Source organism: Caretta caretta, chromosome 10, assembly GCF_965140235.1.
Source record: "Caretta caretta isolate rCarCar2 chromosome 10, rCarCar1.hap1, whole genome shotgun sequence".
Taxonomy (NCBI): domain Eukaryota; kingdom Metazoa; phylum Chordata; order Testudines; family Cheloniidae; genus Caretta; species Caretta caretta.
In genome coordinates, this window is record NC_134215.1 from 75,270,394 (window position 1) to 75,287,857 (window position 17,464).

General features: G+C 45.2%; 1 protein-coding gene and 1 long non-coding RNA gene across 2 annotated transcripts in view; one reads left to right on the plus strand and one right to left on the minus strand.

The window, feature by feature from the left end:
* The window catches only part of LOC142073503 (uncharacterized), a 110,225-nt gene that overhangs the window by 64,578 nt on the left and 28,183 nt on the right, over nt 1-17,464 (minus strand). The window lies entirely within an intron of this gene.
* Nucleotides 2,116-4,030, plus strand: LOC125643745 (uncharacterized). Its single transcript, XM_048866849.2, has 2 exons — nt 2,116-3,039; nt 3,427-4,030. The coding sequence occupies exons 1-2, from the start codon at nt 2,460-2,462 to the stop codon at nt 3,966-3,968; spliced, it is 1,122 nt and encodes a 373-aa protein (XP_048722806.2). The 5' UTR covers nt 2,116-2,459; the 3' UTR covers nt 3,969-4,030.

Consider the following 17,464-nt stretch of genomic DNA (forward strand, 5'->3'; position numbering starts at 1 on the left):
GAGCTCCACTTTTCTTCCCTTTCTCCCTTCAAAGTATTTGGCACATTATTTTGAATACTGCCAAGGAGTAGTTACCAAGAAGAAGGAAGAGGCCAATGATACTGGCCAACTATATACCTCTTCCATAGGATGCTTATTGTGATTTTCTGAAAGACAACAATGTGACTTGTCAAACATACAAATTCAATCACTACTTCATCCAATATTCCATTCTCAGTTATGCATCACTATAATGTACATGAGGACGTAGAAAAGCTAGACATTTCCCCGTATCCTGCTAACTGTTTGGTCTTAGTGAGGCAAATACAAAAATAGTTCAATGTGAGTATTGACTTACTGGTTCAACTTTCCAAGCCTTGTCATATGGGTGAATGGATCAGAAACGCCTTTGTGACCGAGAGGCATTTGCTAAATCAGAAGCAGAAAGTGGCACTTTATGTTCAAAGGGCCTAAAGGTTCCACATCCACTACTAGTGTTCTTTAGGGGCCTGATTCTGCAAACACCCACTTCTGATCATAGAACTCATTATGGGCCAGATACCTATCCCTTTACTCTCACTGAGTGGCATGTTTCTCCTCAAATATTCCCATTCATTTCAATGAGATGACTTGAGAAGCAAAGATCTCGGAATCTGGCTCTATGGGACTGCTTGGAGTAATAAGCACTATACAAAGACAAGACCTGGCCTTTTGTGGACAACCTTTTTTCTCAAAATAGCCAATCAAATTGAAATCAAAACTGCAGGGGAGGGTGAAGATGTTTCTAGGCCTGGTAGAGATTTGGAGAGAGGTTCTATACAATGATTTAGTAAACCATGTGGTCATAGTAAAGTATTTGAGTCATGCATATTTATTATGTCCATACTGAAAATCACCAGAGTCATGGGAAACTGTTCTCTAACATGCGATAGTTTGGTAACATTAAGGTGCCATTCTTTGGCAGAAGACACTCCTATAGTGAGAGTTCACTGGTGATTTGCAGAGAGAATTACTTGTTCTTCAGAAAAAATTCTGTTACCGCAGATAGCTGAGGTAATAAAAAGAAACAGAGGGCCTTAAATTTGACCTCCCAGTGTCTTCTTGTGTCTTTACATGTTCAAATTCTGTGTTATACATGTTGTTGCAAATGTAGTCGGTGCTTTACGAAACATAGATCCATTCCCTAACCCCAAAGAGAAATGAAAGCTGGTGGTAGTAATAATAATCAAAAATTAACATTCGAGAGACAAGGTGAGTGTGGTAACATCTTTTATTGGACTACCTCACCCACTTTGTCTCTCTAATGTTCTGGGACCAACACAAACTACAACAACACTGCACACAATAAAAAACATTATGCCGCTGTGATAGCCGCCCTCTTGGCTAACACACTGGAGCCTGCAGCGGGGACCTCCAGAGCTAAAAGCATGAGCCGCTACAGTTCCACTGGGGTTTTTAATAACTCATTCTCTCTGTGTATTGGGGGACTTGTTACACATACTCACCAGCGGGTTACACAATGTAGATTATTTTGTCCTAAGAATCCTGTGTACGTTGGAATCAACTATTGATTGTACAGAACTTTCAACTTGGAAAATGGTATTAAGTGCTAAGTGCAATATTATTAATTCGGGTCACAATGTGAGAATGAGGTACATCAGAAAGTCAACCATCCTGAAAAAGACGTTTGTTTGGTCCCAAATTGTACATATCTTTGTCTCTTGGGGTGATAGAGTTGGGAAGCAAATTAGACAATTAGTAGCTACTATATATTTTTTAAAAAGGGCGGCGTATGAGCACAATAGCTGGAAGATTCCACAAGCCAAAGAGACAAATCCCAACTAAAACTAGTTGAAATCCATAAGGCAAAAAACCCTAACATTTTTCCTGTTTTCCCCGTTTTTATCAAAATTTGATATTTCCATTGATATGTTGAAATTCAAAATTATTCCAACTAGACCTGCAGTTGGCTAGAGGAACAAGGGAAAAGAAATAATGAAAATATCAGTTTTGTCCATATTTTTCAATCATTTCAAAATTTGAATAACATTAACAGCTTTAATTCAGACCAGTTTTATGAAACTCCATCCACACAACTTTCTCAGCAGGGTATTGCAACACTTTGCCCTGGTCTACACTAGGACTTTAGGTCGAATTTAGCAGCGTTAAATCGATTTAAACCTGCACCCGTCCACACAATGAAGCCCTTTATTTCGACTTAAAGGGCTCTTAAAATCGATTTCCTTACTCCACCCCTGACAAGTGGATTAGCGCTTAAATCGACGTTGCCGGCTCGAATTTGGGGTACTGTGGACACAATTCGATGGTATTGGCCTCCGGGAGCTATCCCAGAGTGCTCCATTCTGACCGCTCTGGACAGCGCTCTCAACTCAGATGCACTGGCCAGGTAGACAGGAAAAGAACCGCGAACTTTTGAATCTCATTTCCTGTTTGGCCAGCGTGGCAAGCTGCAGGTGACCATGCAGAGCTCATCAGCACAGGTGACCATGATGGAGTCCCAGAATCGCAAAAGAGCTCCAGCATGGACTGAACGGGAGGTACGGGATCTGATCGCTGTTTGGGGAGAGGAATCCGTGCTATCAGAACTCCGTTCCAGTTTTCGAAATGCCAAAACCTTTCTGAAAATCTCCCAGGGCATGAAGGACAGAGGCCATAACAGGGACCCGAAGCAGTGCCGCGTGAAACTGAAGGAGCTGAGGCAAGCCTACCAGAAAACCAGAGAGGCGAACAGCCGCTCTGGGTCAGAGCCCCAAACATGCCGCTTCTATGATGAGCTGCATGCCATTTTAGGGGGTTCAGCCACCACTACCCCAGCCGTGTTGTTTGACTCCTTCAATGGAGATGGAGGCAATACAGAAGTAGGTTTTGGGGACGAAGAAGATGATGATGAGGAGGTTGTAGATAGCTCACAGCAAGCAAGCGGAGAAACCGGTTTTCCCGACAGCCAGGAACTGTTTCTCACCCTAGACCTGGAGCCAGTACCCCCCGAACCCACCCAAGGCTGCCTCCTGGACTCAGCAGGTGGAGAAGGGACCTCTGGTGAGTGTACCTTTTAAAATGCTATACATGGTTTAAAAGCAAGCATGTGAAAGGATTACTTTGCCCTGGCATTTGCGGTTCTGCCTTTGCAAAAGGTTTCTGGGGAGGGCAGCCTTATTTCGTCCTTCATGGTAGGACACTTTACTACTCCAGGCCAGCAACACGTACTGGGGAATCACTGTAGAACAAAGCATTGCAGTGTATGTTTGCTGGCATTCAACCAAAATCCGTTCACGCGGTGGGAGGAGGCAAAATGCGACCTTGTAACGAAAGCACATGTGCTATGTATGTAATGTTAACAGCAAGGTTTACCCTGAAAGAGTGTAGCGACTGTTTTATAAAATGTGTCTTTTTAAATACCGCTGTCCCTTTTTTTTTCTCCACCAGCTGCATGTGTTTCAATGATCACAGGATCTTCTCCTTCCCAGAGGCTAGTGAAGCTTAGAAAGAAAAAAAAACGCACTCGTGATGAAATGTTCTCTGAGCTCATGCTGTCCTCCCACACTGACAGAGCACAGACGAATGCGTGGAGGCAAATAATGTCAGAGTGCAGGAAAGCACAAAATGACCGGGAGGAGAGGTGGAGGGCTGAAGAGAGTAAGTGGCGGGCTGAAGAGAGTAAGTGGCGGGCTGAAGACAGGGCTGAAGCTCAAAGGTGGCGGCAGCGTGATGAGAGGAGGCAGGATTCAATGCTGAGGCTGCTGCAGGACCAAACCAGTATGCTCCAGTGTATGGTTGAGCTGCAGCAAAGGCAGCTGGAGCACAGACTGCCACTGCAGCCCCTCTGTAACCAACCACCCTCCTCCCCAAGTTCCATAGCCTCCACACCCAGACGCCCAAGAACGCGGTGGGGGGGCCTCCGGCCAACCAGCCACTCCACCACAGAGGATTGTCCAAAAAAAAGAAGGCTGTCATTCAATAAATTTTAAAGTTGTAAACTTTTAAAGTGCTGTGCTTAAAGTGCTGTGTGGCATTTTCCTTCCCTCCTCCACCACCCCTCCTGGGATACCTTGGTAGTCATCCCCCTATTTGTGTGATGAATGAATAACGAATGCATGACTGTGAAGCAGCAATGACTTTATTGGCTCTGCAAGCAATGATTAAAGGGAGGAGGGGAGGGTGGTTAGCTTACAGGGAAGTAGAGTGAACCAAGGGGTGGGGGGGTTCATCAAGGAGAAACAAACAGAACTTTCACACCGTAGCCTGGCCAGTCATGAAACTGTTTTTCAAAGCTTCTCTGATGCGTACCACGCCCTCCTGTGCTCTTCTAACCGCCCTGGTGTCTGGCTGCGCGTAACCAGCAGCCAGGCGATTTGCCTCAACCTCCCACCCCGCCATAAACGTCTCCCCCTTACTCTCACAGATATTGTGGAGCACACAGCAAGCAGTAATAACAGTGGGAATATTGGTTTCGCTGAGGTCTAAGTGAGTCAGTAAACTGCGCCAGCGCGCCTTTAAACGTCCAAATGCACATTCTACCACCATTCTGCACTTGCTCAGCCTGTAGTTGAACAGCTCCTGACCACTGTCCAGGCTGCCTGTGTACGGCTTCATGAGCCATGGCATTAAGGGGTAGGCTGGGTCCCCAAGGATACATATAGGCATTTCAACATCCCCAACAGTTATTTTCTGGTCTGGGAATAAAGTCCCTTCCTGCAGCTTTTGAAACAGACCAGAGTTCCTGAAGATGCGAGCATCATGCACCTTTCCCGGCCATCCCACGTTGATGTTGGTGAAACGTCCCTTGTGATCCACCAGAGCTTGCAGCACTATCGAAAAGTACCCCTTGCGGTTTATGTACTCGGCGGCTTGGTGCTCCGGTGCCAAGATAGGGATATGGGTTCCATCTATAGCCCCACCACAGTTAGGGAATCCCATTGCAGCAAAGCCATCCACTATGACCTGCACATTTCCCAGGGTCACTACCCTTGATATCAGCAGATCTTTGATTGCGTGGGCTACTTGCATCACAGCAGCGCCCACAGTAGATTTGCCCACTCCAAATTGATTCCCAACTGACCGGTAGCTGTCTGGTGTTGCAAGCTTCCACAGGGCTATCGCCACTCGCTTCTCAACTGTGAGGGCTGCTCTCATCTTGGTATTCATGCGCTTCAGGGCAGGGGAAAGCAAGTCACAAAGTTCCATGAAAGTGCCCTTACGCATGCGAAAGTTTCGTAGCCACTGGGAATCGTCCCAGACCTGCAACGCTATGCGGTCCCACCAGTCTGTGCTTGTTTCCCGAGCCCAGAATCGGCGTTCCACAGCATGAACCTGCCCCATTAGCACCATGATGCATGCATTGTCAGGGCCCATGCTTTCAGAGAAATCTGTGTCCATGTCCTGATCACTCACGGGACCGCGCTGACGTCGCCTCCTCGCCCGGTATCGCGTTGCCATGTTCTGGTGCTGCATATACTGCTGAATAATGCGTGTGGTGGTTAATGTGCTTCTAATTGCCAAAGTGAGCTGAGCGGGCTCCATGCTTGCCGTGGTATGGCGTCCGCACAGAAAAAAGGCGCGGAACGATTGTCTGCCGTTGCTCTGACGGAGGGAGGGGCGACTGACGACACGGCTTACAGGGTTGGCTTCAGGGAGCTAAAATCAACAAAGGGGGTGCCTGTACATCAAGGAGTATTTCAGGCAGGACTGCACGGAGGGTTCCAATAAGAAATGGTGCACCTAAGTTATCGTTGTTATTGGAACAAGGAGGTTAGCCTGGCCTCTGATTGATACATGGCTAGATTTACCTCGCTGCACCTTCTCTGTGAGTGACTGCAGTGTGACCTAGAGGAATGAGTCCCCTAGACAGGGGAGGAGGCAAATGAGTACAAAACAAATCTGGTCTATTTCTTGTTTTGACCCACTCCATCTATCTTTTACATCTTTGGCTGGCAGCAGACGGTGCAGAAGGACTGCATGCCATCCACATCTCATGGCTGCTCGGCAGAAGATGGTACAGTACGACTGCTAGCCATCCCCATCTCTTGCCTGCCTGGCAGAAGATGGTGCAATACGACTGCTAGCAATCCTCATCTCTTGCCTGCCTGGCAGAAGATGGTACAGTACGACTGCTAGCAGTCCGTATCGCCTGCCCGCTCACCATAAGACGGTTCAATAGGACTGACTGCAGGACTAAAGAGAATGACCTGGTCAAGTCACTCCAAATTTAGTCCCTGCGCCCATGTCTGCCCAGGCGCTCCCAGCCGACGCGGCCAGGAGCACCTCGGACACGATGAGGACGACTACCAATCGTATTGCACCGTCTGCTGCCAGAAGGCAAGGGGTTGCTGCTACTGTGCAGCAAAGCCGTACTGCGTCTGCCAGCACCCAGGAGACATAGGGTGACGGTTACCTGAGCGGGCTCCATGCTTGCTGTGGTATGGCGTCTGCACAGGTAACTCAGGAAAAAAGGCGCGAAATGATTGTCTGCCCTTGCTTTCACGGAGGGAGGGAGGGAACGGGGGCCAGACGACACGTACCCAGAACCACCCGCGACAATGTTTTAGCCCCATCAGAGTGCTCCATTGTGACTGCTCTGGACAGCACTCTCAGATGCCCGATTGTTTGCCATTGCTCTGACGCTGGGAGGGGCGCTTACAGGGTTGGCTTCAGGGAGCTAAAATCAACAAAGGGGGTGGCTTTACATCAAGGAGTATTTCAGGCAGGACTTCACGGAGGGTTCCAATAAGAAATGGTGCACCTAAGTTATTGTCCTTATTGGAGCAAGAAGGTTAGCCTGGCCTCTGATTGATACATGGCTAGATTTACCTCGCTGCACCTTCTCTGTAAGTGACTGCAGTGCGATCTAGAAGAATGAGTCCCCTAGACAGGGGAGGGGGGGAAGCAAATGAGTACAAAACAAATCTGGTCTATTTCTTGTTTTGACCCACTCCATCTATCTTTTACATCTTTGGCTGGCAGCAGACGGTGCAGAAGGACTGCATGCCATCCACATCTCATGGCTGCTCGGCAGAAGATGGTACAGTACGACTGCTAGCAGTCCGTATCGCCTGCCCGCTCACCATAAGACGGTTCAATAGGACTGACTGCAGGACTAAAGAGAATGACCTGGTCAAGTCACTCCAAATGTAGTCCCTGTGCCCATGTCTGCCCAGGCGCTCCTGATCGACCTCACAGAGGCGACCAGGTGCACCTCAGACATGACGATGACGGCTACCAGTCGTACTGTACCGTCTGCTGCCACAAGGCAAGGGGTTGCTGCTACTGTGTAGCAATGCCGTACCGCGTCTGCCAGCACCCAGGAGACATAGGGTGACGGTTACCTGAGCGGGCTCCATGCTTGCCATGGTATGGCGTCTGCACAGGTAACTCAGGAAAAAAGGCGCGAAATGATTGTCTGCCCTTGCTTTCACGGGGGGAGGGAGGGAACGGGGGCCTGACGATATGTACCCAGAACCACCCGCGACAATGTTTTAGCCCCATCAGGCATTGGGATCTCAACCCAGAATTCCAATGGGCAGCGGAGACTGCGGGAACTGTGGGATAGCTACCCACAGTGCAACGCTCCGGAAGTCGACGCTTGCCTCGGTACTGTGGAAGCGCTCCGCCGAGTTAATGCACTTAATGCACTTAGAGCATTTTCTGTGGGGACACACACACTCGAATTTATAAAACCGATTTCTAAAAAACCGACTTCTATAAATTCGACCTTATTCCGTAGTGTAGACATACCCTTTGACTGAAGCACAAGATAGAAGCATTATATCATCAACAAACTCTTATTGGTTTATAATGATACCTAAGATAGAACTTGGTTATCAGCCAGCTGCTGAGAGCTGATTAACCCTTTCTTGAGTGTCACATATACCATATTTTTGTCCCACAATATATAGAAGACTAACTTCTGCTCTTTGTTACATTTGTGCAAATCCAGATTAATTCCATTGACCTGAGTGAAGTTTGTCTGGATTTAGCCCAATATAATAGCCATTGAAGCCAGTGGGGTATCTCCATTGACTTCAGGACCAGGCCCTTAAACTGAAAAAACTCTCAGCAATTTTTGTTCAGAATTTTAAAGATTTGAGTTATATACATTACACTTTGAAATTTGGTTAGAATTTTTGTGGCCTGCAGCACCAACTGTTTCTCTGAATTACAATGCACTGAGTTATAACTTCATTCCAGGCAAAGCGATAGCTGGAAGCACTCACAGTATACCCTACTATCTCCACCAGAAAGAAAAGGAGTACTTGTGGCACCTTAGAGACTAACCAATTTATTTGAGCATGAGCTTTCGTGAGCTACAGCTCACTTCATCAGATGTATACCGTGGAAACTGCAGCAGACTTTATATACACACAGAGAATATGAAACAATACCTCCTCCCACCCCACTGTCCTGCTGGTAATAGCTTATCTAAAGTGATCAACAGGTGGGCTATTTCCAGCACAAATCCAGGTTTTCTCACCCTCCACCCCCCCACACAAATTCACTGCAGGAGAGTGAATTTGTGTGGGGGGGTGGAGGGTGAGAAAACCTGGATTTGTGCTGGAAATGGCCCACCTGTTGATCACTTTAGATAAGCTATTACCAGCAGGACAGTGGGGTGGGAGGAGGTATTGTTTCATATTCTCTGTGTGTATATAAAGTCTGCTGCAGTTTCCACGGTATACATCTGATGAAGTGAGCTGTAGCTCACGAAAGCTCATGCTCAAATAAATTGGTTAGTCTCTAAGGTGCCACAAGTACTCCTTTTCTTTTTGTGAATACAGACTAACACGGCTGTTCCTCTGAAACCTATCTCCACCAGGTAATCTATAAGCAAGGCTGTGCATGGTAAGGTCAGAACACCATTGAGGAAATCACCTCTGAGAAATTTTATTCTAGTCCTTCCAATTTTATCATTCTTAATGAATTATATAAGTGAAGCAACTCGCATACTCAGCAGAACTGCTGTTTTTGCAAAAATCAGAAGGAAACTGTGATTGACTTATTACGAGGGCTGGGGAAACATTTTCACGTGCTTCAGAGTGGTAGCTGTGTTAGTCTGTATCAGCAAAAGCAAAGACAGGTTTCAGAGTAACAGCCGTATTAGTCTGTATTCGCAAAAAGAAAAGGAGTACTTGTGGCACCTTAGAGACTAACCAATTTATTTGAGCATGAGCTTTCGTGAGCTACAGCTCACTTCATCGGATGCATACTGTGGAAACTGCAGAAGACATTATATACACAGAGACCATGAAACACCCCACTCTCTTGCTGGTAATAGCTTATCTAAAGTGATCATCAAGTTGGGCCACACACGCACACAAACTCACTCTCCTGCTGGTAATAGCTCATCCAAAGTGACCACTCTCCCTACAATGTGCATGATAATCAAGGTGGGCCATTTCCAGCACAAATCCAGGTTTTCTCACCCCCCCCCACACACACAAACTCACTCTCCTGCTGGCAATAGCTCATCCAAACTGACCACTCTCCTTACAATGTGCATGATAATCAAGGTGGGCCATTTCCAGCATAAATCCAAGTTTAACCAGAATATCGGGGGGGGGGGGGAGGGTAGAAAAAAACAAGGGGAAATAGGCTACCTTGCATAATGACTTAGCCACTCCCAGTCTCTATTTAAGCATAAATTAATAGTATCCAATTTGCAAATGAATTCCAATTCAGCAGTTTCTCGCTGGAGTCTGGATTTGAAGTTTTTTTGTTGTAAGATAGTGACCTTCATGTCTGTGATTGCGTGACCAGAGAGATTGAAGTGTTCTCCGACTGGTTTATGAATGTTATAATTCTTGACATCTGATTTGTGTCCATTTATTCTTTTACGTAGAGACTGTCCAGTTTGACCAATGTACATGGCAGAGGGGCATTGCTGGCACATGATGGAATATATCACATTGGTGGATGTGCAGGTGAATGAGCCTCTGATAGTGTGGCTGATGTTATTAAGCCCTTTGATGGTGTCCCCTGAATAGATATGTGGGCACAGTTGGCAACGGGCTTTGTTGCAAGGATAGGTTCCTGGGTTACTGGTTCTGTTGTGTGGTATGTGGTTGTTGGTGAGTATTTGCTTCAGGTTGGGGGGCTGTCTGTAGGCAAGGACTGGCCTGTCTCTCAAGATTTGTGAGAGTGTTGGGTCATCCTTCAGGATAGGTTGTAGATCCTTAATAATGCGTTGGAGGGGTTTTAGTTGGGGGCTGAAGATGACGGCTAGTGGAGTTCTGTTATTTTCTTTGTTAGGCCTGTCCTGTAGTAGGTGACTTCTGGGAACTCTTCTGGCTCTGTGGCACCGTAGAGACTAACAGATTTATTTGGGCCCAATAAATAAACTTATAATTTAGTCTGTAAGGTGCCACACAGACTCATTGTTATTTTTCACTTTTATTTGCCCCACCAAACCAAAATAAAAGTTTTAATTGAAAAAAAAAAGGAAAATTTCAAGAAAAACTATACATTTTCTTTCTTTTTTTCTTTTCTATTTTTTTCTCCAAATATTCTCAACTTTTTGGACCAGATCTACTCATTCCCACAAAAAAATCTAGGTTCATGAAGTTCGATAAGTAATGCACAAAACAACAACTAGGGTATCTATTCTCATCATCAGGAGCCAGAAGTTACATGCATAAATTCATGTGCCTGATGGCATGAAGATATTATTTTATTTATGCTGCAGTCTCTACAAGCACAACACACTTGCAGCTGAGCACCAGTTTGTTGGCAGCGTTGTGTGCCATTCTCATTTCTGGGTGGGGGTTTAAAGGCCTCAGGCCCCACAGCTGGCACATCCACTGCAGCGTGAGTTTATTTGCATCTGAAAAGAAGCTTCAGCGGCTCCTGGACCTGGTTTGCGCTTGTCTGTGTCCAACTTTGCGTGCATGCTTTGTGAGTATTATCACCAGCTCGTGTGTGTGAATGAACTTACTGTACATGAGTAAAACCTGTAGATCTGATCTAACATCCACTGAAGTCAATGCAAAGACTCCCATTAACATCTTTGGGAGTCTTCCCTCTAGGCGCAAATGGGCTTTGTGCGTGTAAATTTTGTCACTTGTGCATGCACAAAAGGAAGCCCCTCCTTGAAACCATGGCCAAAATTATATCAACAGCATTTCAGTTGCAATAATAGTTGAAATGCAGCAGTTCTCCAGTTTACTGCTTCTGCTTCTCAGTGGAAGGGTGGCAGAGTATTAAAAATAGGTAGTTGCATACTTTCCAATAGCATTTTATTTATACTGCAGTTCTTCACATTACAGGCAGTAGATGAGACCCAGAGGGCGGAATGGATGGACAGTAGAGGGTTCCTTCACATGGAATAGCTTTATGAGTTGCCATTAGATGTTTTGCCATTTGGACAAGCTGCCTTTGCTGTCTGGCAAAAATGACATGAGTTTTGTTTTGATGGAAAGTGAGGGAAAGACTGGGGATAGGGGAGAAACAATGATCCTTCTCCTCATGCTGGTTTTACAAGATGTTACCCAGTGGATTTCAGTGAAGTTACACCTGATTCGCACTGGTGAGCGTGGAGAGTAAGAGACAGAGACCTAACCGTCCCAGTGTTGGTCCTACAGATGACATTTTATCCAGACCCTTTCCCTGTGCGTTTTAAATCAACAGATTTTAGTTTTATTGTCATTATTCTTTAACACATGTCATGCACCCACACTTTTGTTAGGGCATATGTGAGCTCATCTGTCTGATTGGAATTAATCGTGTTTGTTTCAAATGCAGGCCCATCTCTGAAGTTGTGTGAGCTACGATGGGAAAGCCTCTAATGGCCATCTAGCAATGTCAGTACACAGAATGGTAAAATCCATTTCGTGCTGGGGTATAATGAATCGAACAGTCCCACTTCCTTGATTTTCCCCACCTCCCCATTCCACCCCCCCCCCAAAATATGAAAAATATAAACTAGCAGATCTCTTACACAAACATGCCATAAAGTCTGGCTGATCTGAGGTATTTTGTCCTCCCACCTCAAACTATATATATATATATATATATATATATATGGCTCACTACATTTAAAATGAAAAGTCCTCAGACAATCCTAATCATATTGTCAATCAGATAGTCATCTTCTGAAAGGGGATCCTTCACCTTTAAGAATGAATGTACAATAGTGATATGTAAGCAACTCAAAGACTCAATACTCCTTTTTTCTGCAAAGCAAAGCAAAGGGTTAGGAAAAAATCAATATGTTGGAAGTAAAGGTCATACAAGGAAAAGTGACATGAAACAGTCGTCATGAAGGATATTGTTCCCTTAGTTCTGTTTGAAGTTTCCTTTACCCTTGTGCTAGTCTCAGAACAAAATATTTTGTCCTCGAATTAAAACTCATATTCCTCTCTCCCTGCTCTTTAAAAAGCCACATTTTAAATATTGGTCTTTTAGGCAATATTTGTATTTTAGAGATTTTAATGTCAGAGGGGCTAAGTAATGCTGGGAGAGAGAATACTGTGTATGTGACATCCTAGTTTGTTTGCTGGTTAGGGTTCCTTTAGAAATACAAGTATATAATGCACACAGATATATTTGCCTATCTATTTATCAGTTCTCAATTTATTTTTCAAGTGGGCCAGATGCACCACTATAGCTCTTCAAAGGGTCAGGAATATCTCCTTATTTCACAACTCTCTGTACTTATTGCTTGGGTATAGGTTTAAAGTACTCCATGAACCCTTTTCACCCTTGCAACACATTTACCCACAATTAACAACCAAGCCATCCTTACCTCATTCAGCCTTCCATTCTCTCTCTGTCTCATTTTCCCTGGCCTCTCTCTTGATCTGCCATTGTGCTGAAAGCTGTTTGTGCCATCGCAATCTGCCCTTCTTACTAGCGGCACAAGGATGGGGAGGGGGGGAAGAGAAAAAGCACACAGCATTCAGGCATTGAATAGCAAATTGCTCTTGAGTGTCCTTGCTTCCCCCATTTCTCCCCCTTCCTTCAGAAGGACAAGGGGGGCCCTGAAAGCAACTATACATTTTGCTTAGTACTCTTGAAAACAAGCGTTTCACACCTGAAGCCTTTCACAGCAGCCCAGAAGCACCCCTTCAAACCACTTAATTGCCAATTGCTTCTGAGCTTGTTGTAAAAGTCCATTATGTCAGCCCGCTCTATGGCGAGTGACAAAGTATGGGAAATGAAAGAGTCCTCCTTCCAGGGCCAACGTGGCATTAAAAATCCCCCGATCACTGGTTCGCTTGTTGTTAACTGACAGTTATTGGCTACAGTCAAAGGTATGCACAAAACCCCTAGCTTGTATCATTATTATTTTTTAATGGAAGATGCTATTTTCCATATTTTCTTACACACACACACTCACACAAACATACGCATGCAGATTCCAAATGGAGTCCGGAAAGATACCTTCATGCAGACCTAATCTGTGTTCATGGCCTCAGATCATATCATTGTTGCTATTGTTCCCACTTCAGACATTTTTTCGTGAGGTGAAATTAAAAAAAAAAAAAAAAAAAAGCGTTGTGATGATTTTCAAGGTTAAGAGACTGTATCGGTCAGGTTCTATTAAATGAGCCCTCAGGTACTGTGTTAAAAAAGAAAAGAGAAATGAAATAGATCATTACAAAACAAACAAACAAAAAAATTCTGGCCTGAATTAAGGTCTCAGTTGTGGAAAATCATTCGGAAACATATTCCTACCTCGGAGGTGAGGGGTTGTGAAGGTTAGTTATTTGTACTGGGCTTTAGAACGTGCGTGTGTATATGTGTGCATGTGCACACCTGTGTTTACATAATATTATTAGAGCTAGGTGGGCGTTCAAATATTTCACATTTGTATGTGAATATTCATTTGAATTTATAAATGAATTTGCTTTTAGAGCCCAATCCTGCATCTATTGAAGTCACACTAGGTGCTTTGCCGATGACATCTAAAGGCGCAAGAGTGGGCCCTCGCTGTGTTCTTGTCCCTCTTGTCTTCTGACCAGGGATGAAAGTAAGTCTAAGGACTTACCGGTACTGAGGCCGGCTCTGGCCCCTGGAAGGGGTGGGGCTGGGGGAGGTCAGAGCCAGCCCCGGCCCACTCTGTACCGGCAAGTGCCTCCTTCCCTTTCCCCACGGTAACAGCGGCAGCCGGGGGCTCTGGCAGCGGTTTAAAGGGCCCAGGGCAGTAGCGGCAGCCGGAGCCCTGGGCCCTTTAAATCGTCCCCGGAGCCCCACCGCCACTACCCCAGGGCTCCAGCCGCCACTACCGCCCCAGGCCCTTTAAATCATCCCCGGAGCCTGCCGGAGCCCTGGGGAAGCGACGGTGGGGCTCTAGGAACGATTTAAAGAGCCCAGGGCTTGGCCGCCGTTCCAACCCCGCCACCGCTACCCCAGGGCTCCGGCAACGGGGCTCTGGCAGCAATTTAAAGGGGCTGGGGCTCCGGCCGCTGCTGGAAGCCGCAGGCCCTTTAAATTGCACCTGGGGGAGCCGATCCACCCCATTACGGCTCACTGGCTCTTGCCAGTACACCGTACTGGGTCGTACCGGCTTACTTTCACCTCTGCTTCTGACAAATATTCCTGTGAACCAGCTTTCTGGTGAGATTGTTGAATGAAATTCAGGCTAATAATAGAGGATATTTATGAACAGCAACCGTTGAATACATAAACTTCAGTATTTACTGCACAAATCTGATTCTAAAAGTTTCTCTTCATCCAATGAGGGAACAGAAAGAACACCATCTGGTACATGCACCCAATCAAAACAAATCAATACATCTCAAATTCTGAATATTGAATACTCACAATTCACAGATTGCTAATGGGTTGCAGATCAAGGTAAACTATCTAAATAATTTTTGAGTTAACAAGTAAGTTCAAGAAAATCACTGTCTGCACAAAGACAATTCATGAACAGAAAAAGAGGTGACATTCATTGAATAAACTGTTCATTAGGAAATATTTACCCAGCTCTAATTAACACCTTTTAGTGGATTTAAAAGAAAAACAACTTGAAAGTTTACTGTCTAGTGCAAAATGTACAACATTGCCTAAACAGGTTTAATCTGAACTTTGATGGAATAAAATTCTTATAAAGTACATTCTTAGGATAAGGGGCTTGACATATTATTAAAGACTGATTACAAATATGTTGCCCAGTTTTGTGCACTATTAATAAACTAGACAGGGAAGAGCAAGATCTCAAAAATTCACAGGCTCAGAGAAATTACTTGTTCCTCTTACACAGCAGCTCAGGATTCATTCTCAGAATTTGTTTATTATGAATAAATATACTGGCTTTTTTTCTTTTTAACGTACTGTGAAAAATCCAGTCAGCTTGCTTTTGGATGGTTTACTGAGATGATTTTTAAGTACTGTTGTGTCAAGGACCACAGACATTTTTATTGAGTATATCTGTGGCTGTTTAAAAATCATTGTTTCTTTTATTCGTTGGTTTGAACATAACAAAATTGTATAGCTATTTCGCCATAGGTACCCTAATTCAACGGGAATAAGTAAGTGATATAGCTGAGGTTAATGAACTTTAGGAATGAAACACAAACTCTAGAAATAAGCACATTTAACTATGGGCCAGATCCTCAGCTGATGTATTTTGGTGTATTGCTACTGATTTCAGTGGATCTATGCTGATTTATACCAGCTGAAGATATAACTGTATGTATATGTACTGTGAAAGACCCAGGCCAGCTGGGTACAGCAGAGTAGCAGAAGGCTGATATACTGGCCACTGGATTAACAGTTTTCTGTTCCCTGACTGACCAGAGCAGGGGCTGCTCCAGGCTAATGAGAACACGTGACTCCAATTAACCTGCAAAGAGTCAGGTGAGGCCATTATGCCAATGTGACCACCTGACTCTAATTAAGGCCATCTGATACTATAAAAGGGCTCACTCCAGTCAGGCAGAGGAGAGGAAAGGAAGTGCAGCTGAAGGGCTGGTTAACGAAAACACCCTCAAGCCATCGGTAAGGGAGCCCTAAGGTAAGGGTGAAGAAAAGAGAGAAGCAGGAGAGCTGTGGGGAAGTGGTCCAGGGAAATGTAGCAACTCTAGCAGTGAAAGGTCAGCTGCCAACAGCTGCTATTAGGGTCCCTGGGCCGGAAGCCGGGGTAGAGGGCGGGTCTGGGTTCCCCCAACCTGCCAATACAGAAATACCTCCTGGGAGGGGAAGACAGGACCCTGTCGGGACAGGAGGCTAAACTGTTCTGGAATAAGCCCATAGGGACAACAGAGACTGTGGGAGTTCTCTCACCAACCTCCTTACTGGCTTATGATGAAAAGGGCTCAGTAGACTGTAACCCTGGCCCTAGAGAGAGAAGGGCTACGTGGAGGGTCACAGTGAGCCTCTAAGGCTAGCATAAACCACTTGGAAGTGCGGGACCCATGGGGACAAGGACGGAGCTCTGCCACAGTACACACAATTAATATCATACTTGTAGTGAAAAACCTTTAAGGATGTTCAGCCAATTGGGCTGGCCATCCAGAAACAGCTAGGTCATCTCCTTTTCTTCTCCACCCGCCCCCATCCCACCACACACACACACACTTGAACTGGCCTTATATCTGCTAAATTGACTTCCTTATGCAAGCCGGCAGCTGTTTTAATGAAGGACAGCATATAGGATTCCATGAAGTCCTACTGCCTTGGTCCCACATATGGCACTATACAATACCAGGTCTAAAAGATCTCAGTGCTTCTAGTTAGTGGTAAGAGAGTGTGAGTACATCAGCTTTCTTCATCAAAGACTATGTCAGTTCGCTCCTTTTACCCACAAGAAAGTATTAAGTTTTGTAAAGAAATCAGAGGAACTTTTCAAGGACGCCTCCGACAAAAACTCCCTCTTGTCCCAAAGCACATAGTCAAAGTGGAACGTGTCAATTTAATTCCAAACAGACATGATTTCTCAGGCAGAATATCTCACTTGGCTGCAAGAATAAGCATAAATTTGTCACCCACTCCTTCCATCCTTCTCTTTACAGGAATAGACCATCCACCATATATTACACATTGGCATGTAATAATTTCTGACAACTCATCATCCACCTCTTCGACTCATGCTCTTGGAGGCTGCCTCTTGTTTTTTTGTTGTGCTTTTTCCCCTAGGAGAGGTGGGCAGATGTTACCATGGACATGCAGGGGCTGTCAGTCATGTTCAAAAGATATCCAGTAATAGAATAGTGCTCTTACCCCTCCACCCACTTGTGATTTTTTTCTCTCCCAATTTCCTGTAACTCCCTGAAATTAACAGGTGCTTCTTCTCAGTTACCTCCCCTTCATCCAGTCCATCTGTCAAATTCTTCTACAGGAAAGATTAATGGGACACAACTCATATAATCTCCTCATTTCCAGCAGATCTCAGGGTGGATGGGTAGGTGAGAGTTCGATCCAATTTTAGGTGGCAGTCTCATGATGGAGACCTGGTTGTGGTATGGTATCAGCACACTTGGGAGATTTCACAGTGTCGATATGTTTCCAATATATTTCACTGACTCATTTT

Bases quoted from the DNA above. Each gene is read 5' to 3' on its own strand.
- LOC125643745 (XM_048866849.2), top strand. From the start codon at position 2,460: ATGCAGAGCTCATCAGCACAGGTGACCATGATGGAGTCCCAGAATCGC. The intron at 3,040-3,426 runs GTGAGTGTACCT...TTTCTCCACCAG, and splicing joins AGGTGGAGAAGGGACCTCTG to CTGCATGTGTTTCAATGATC.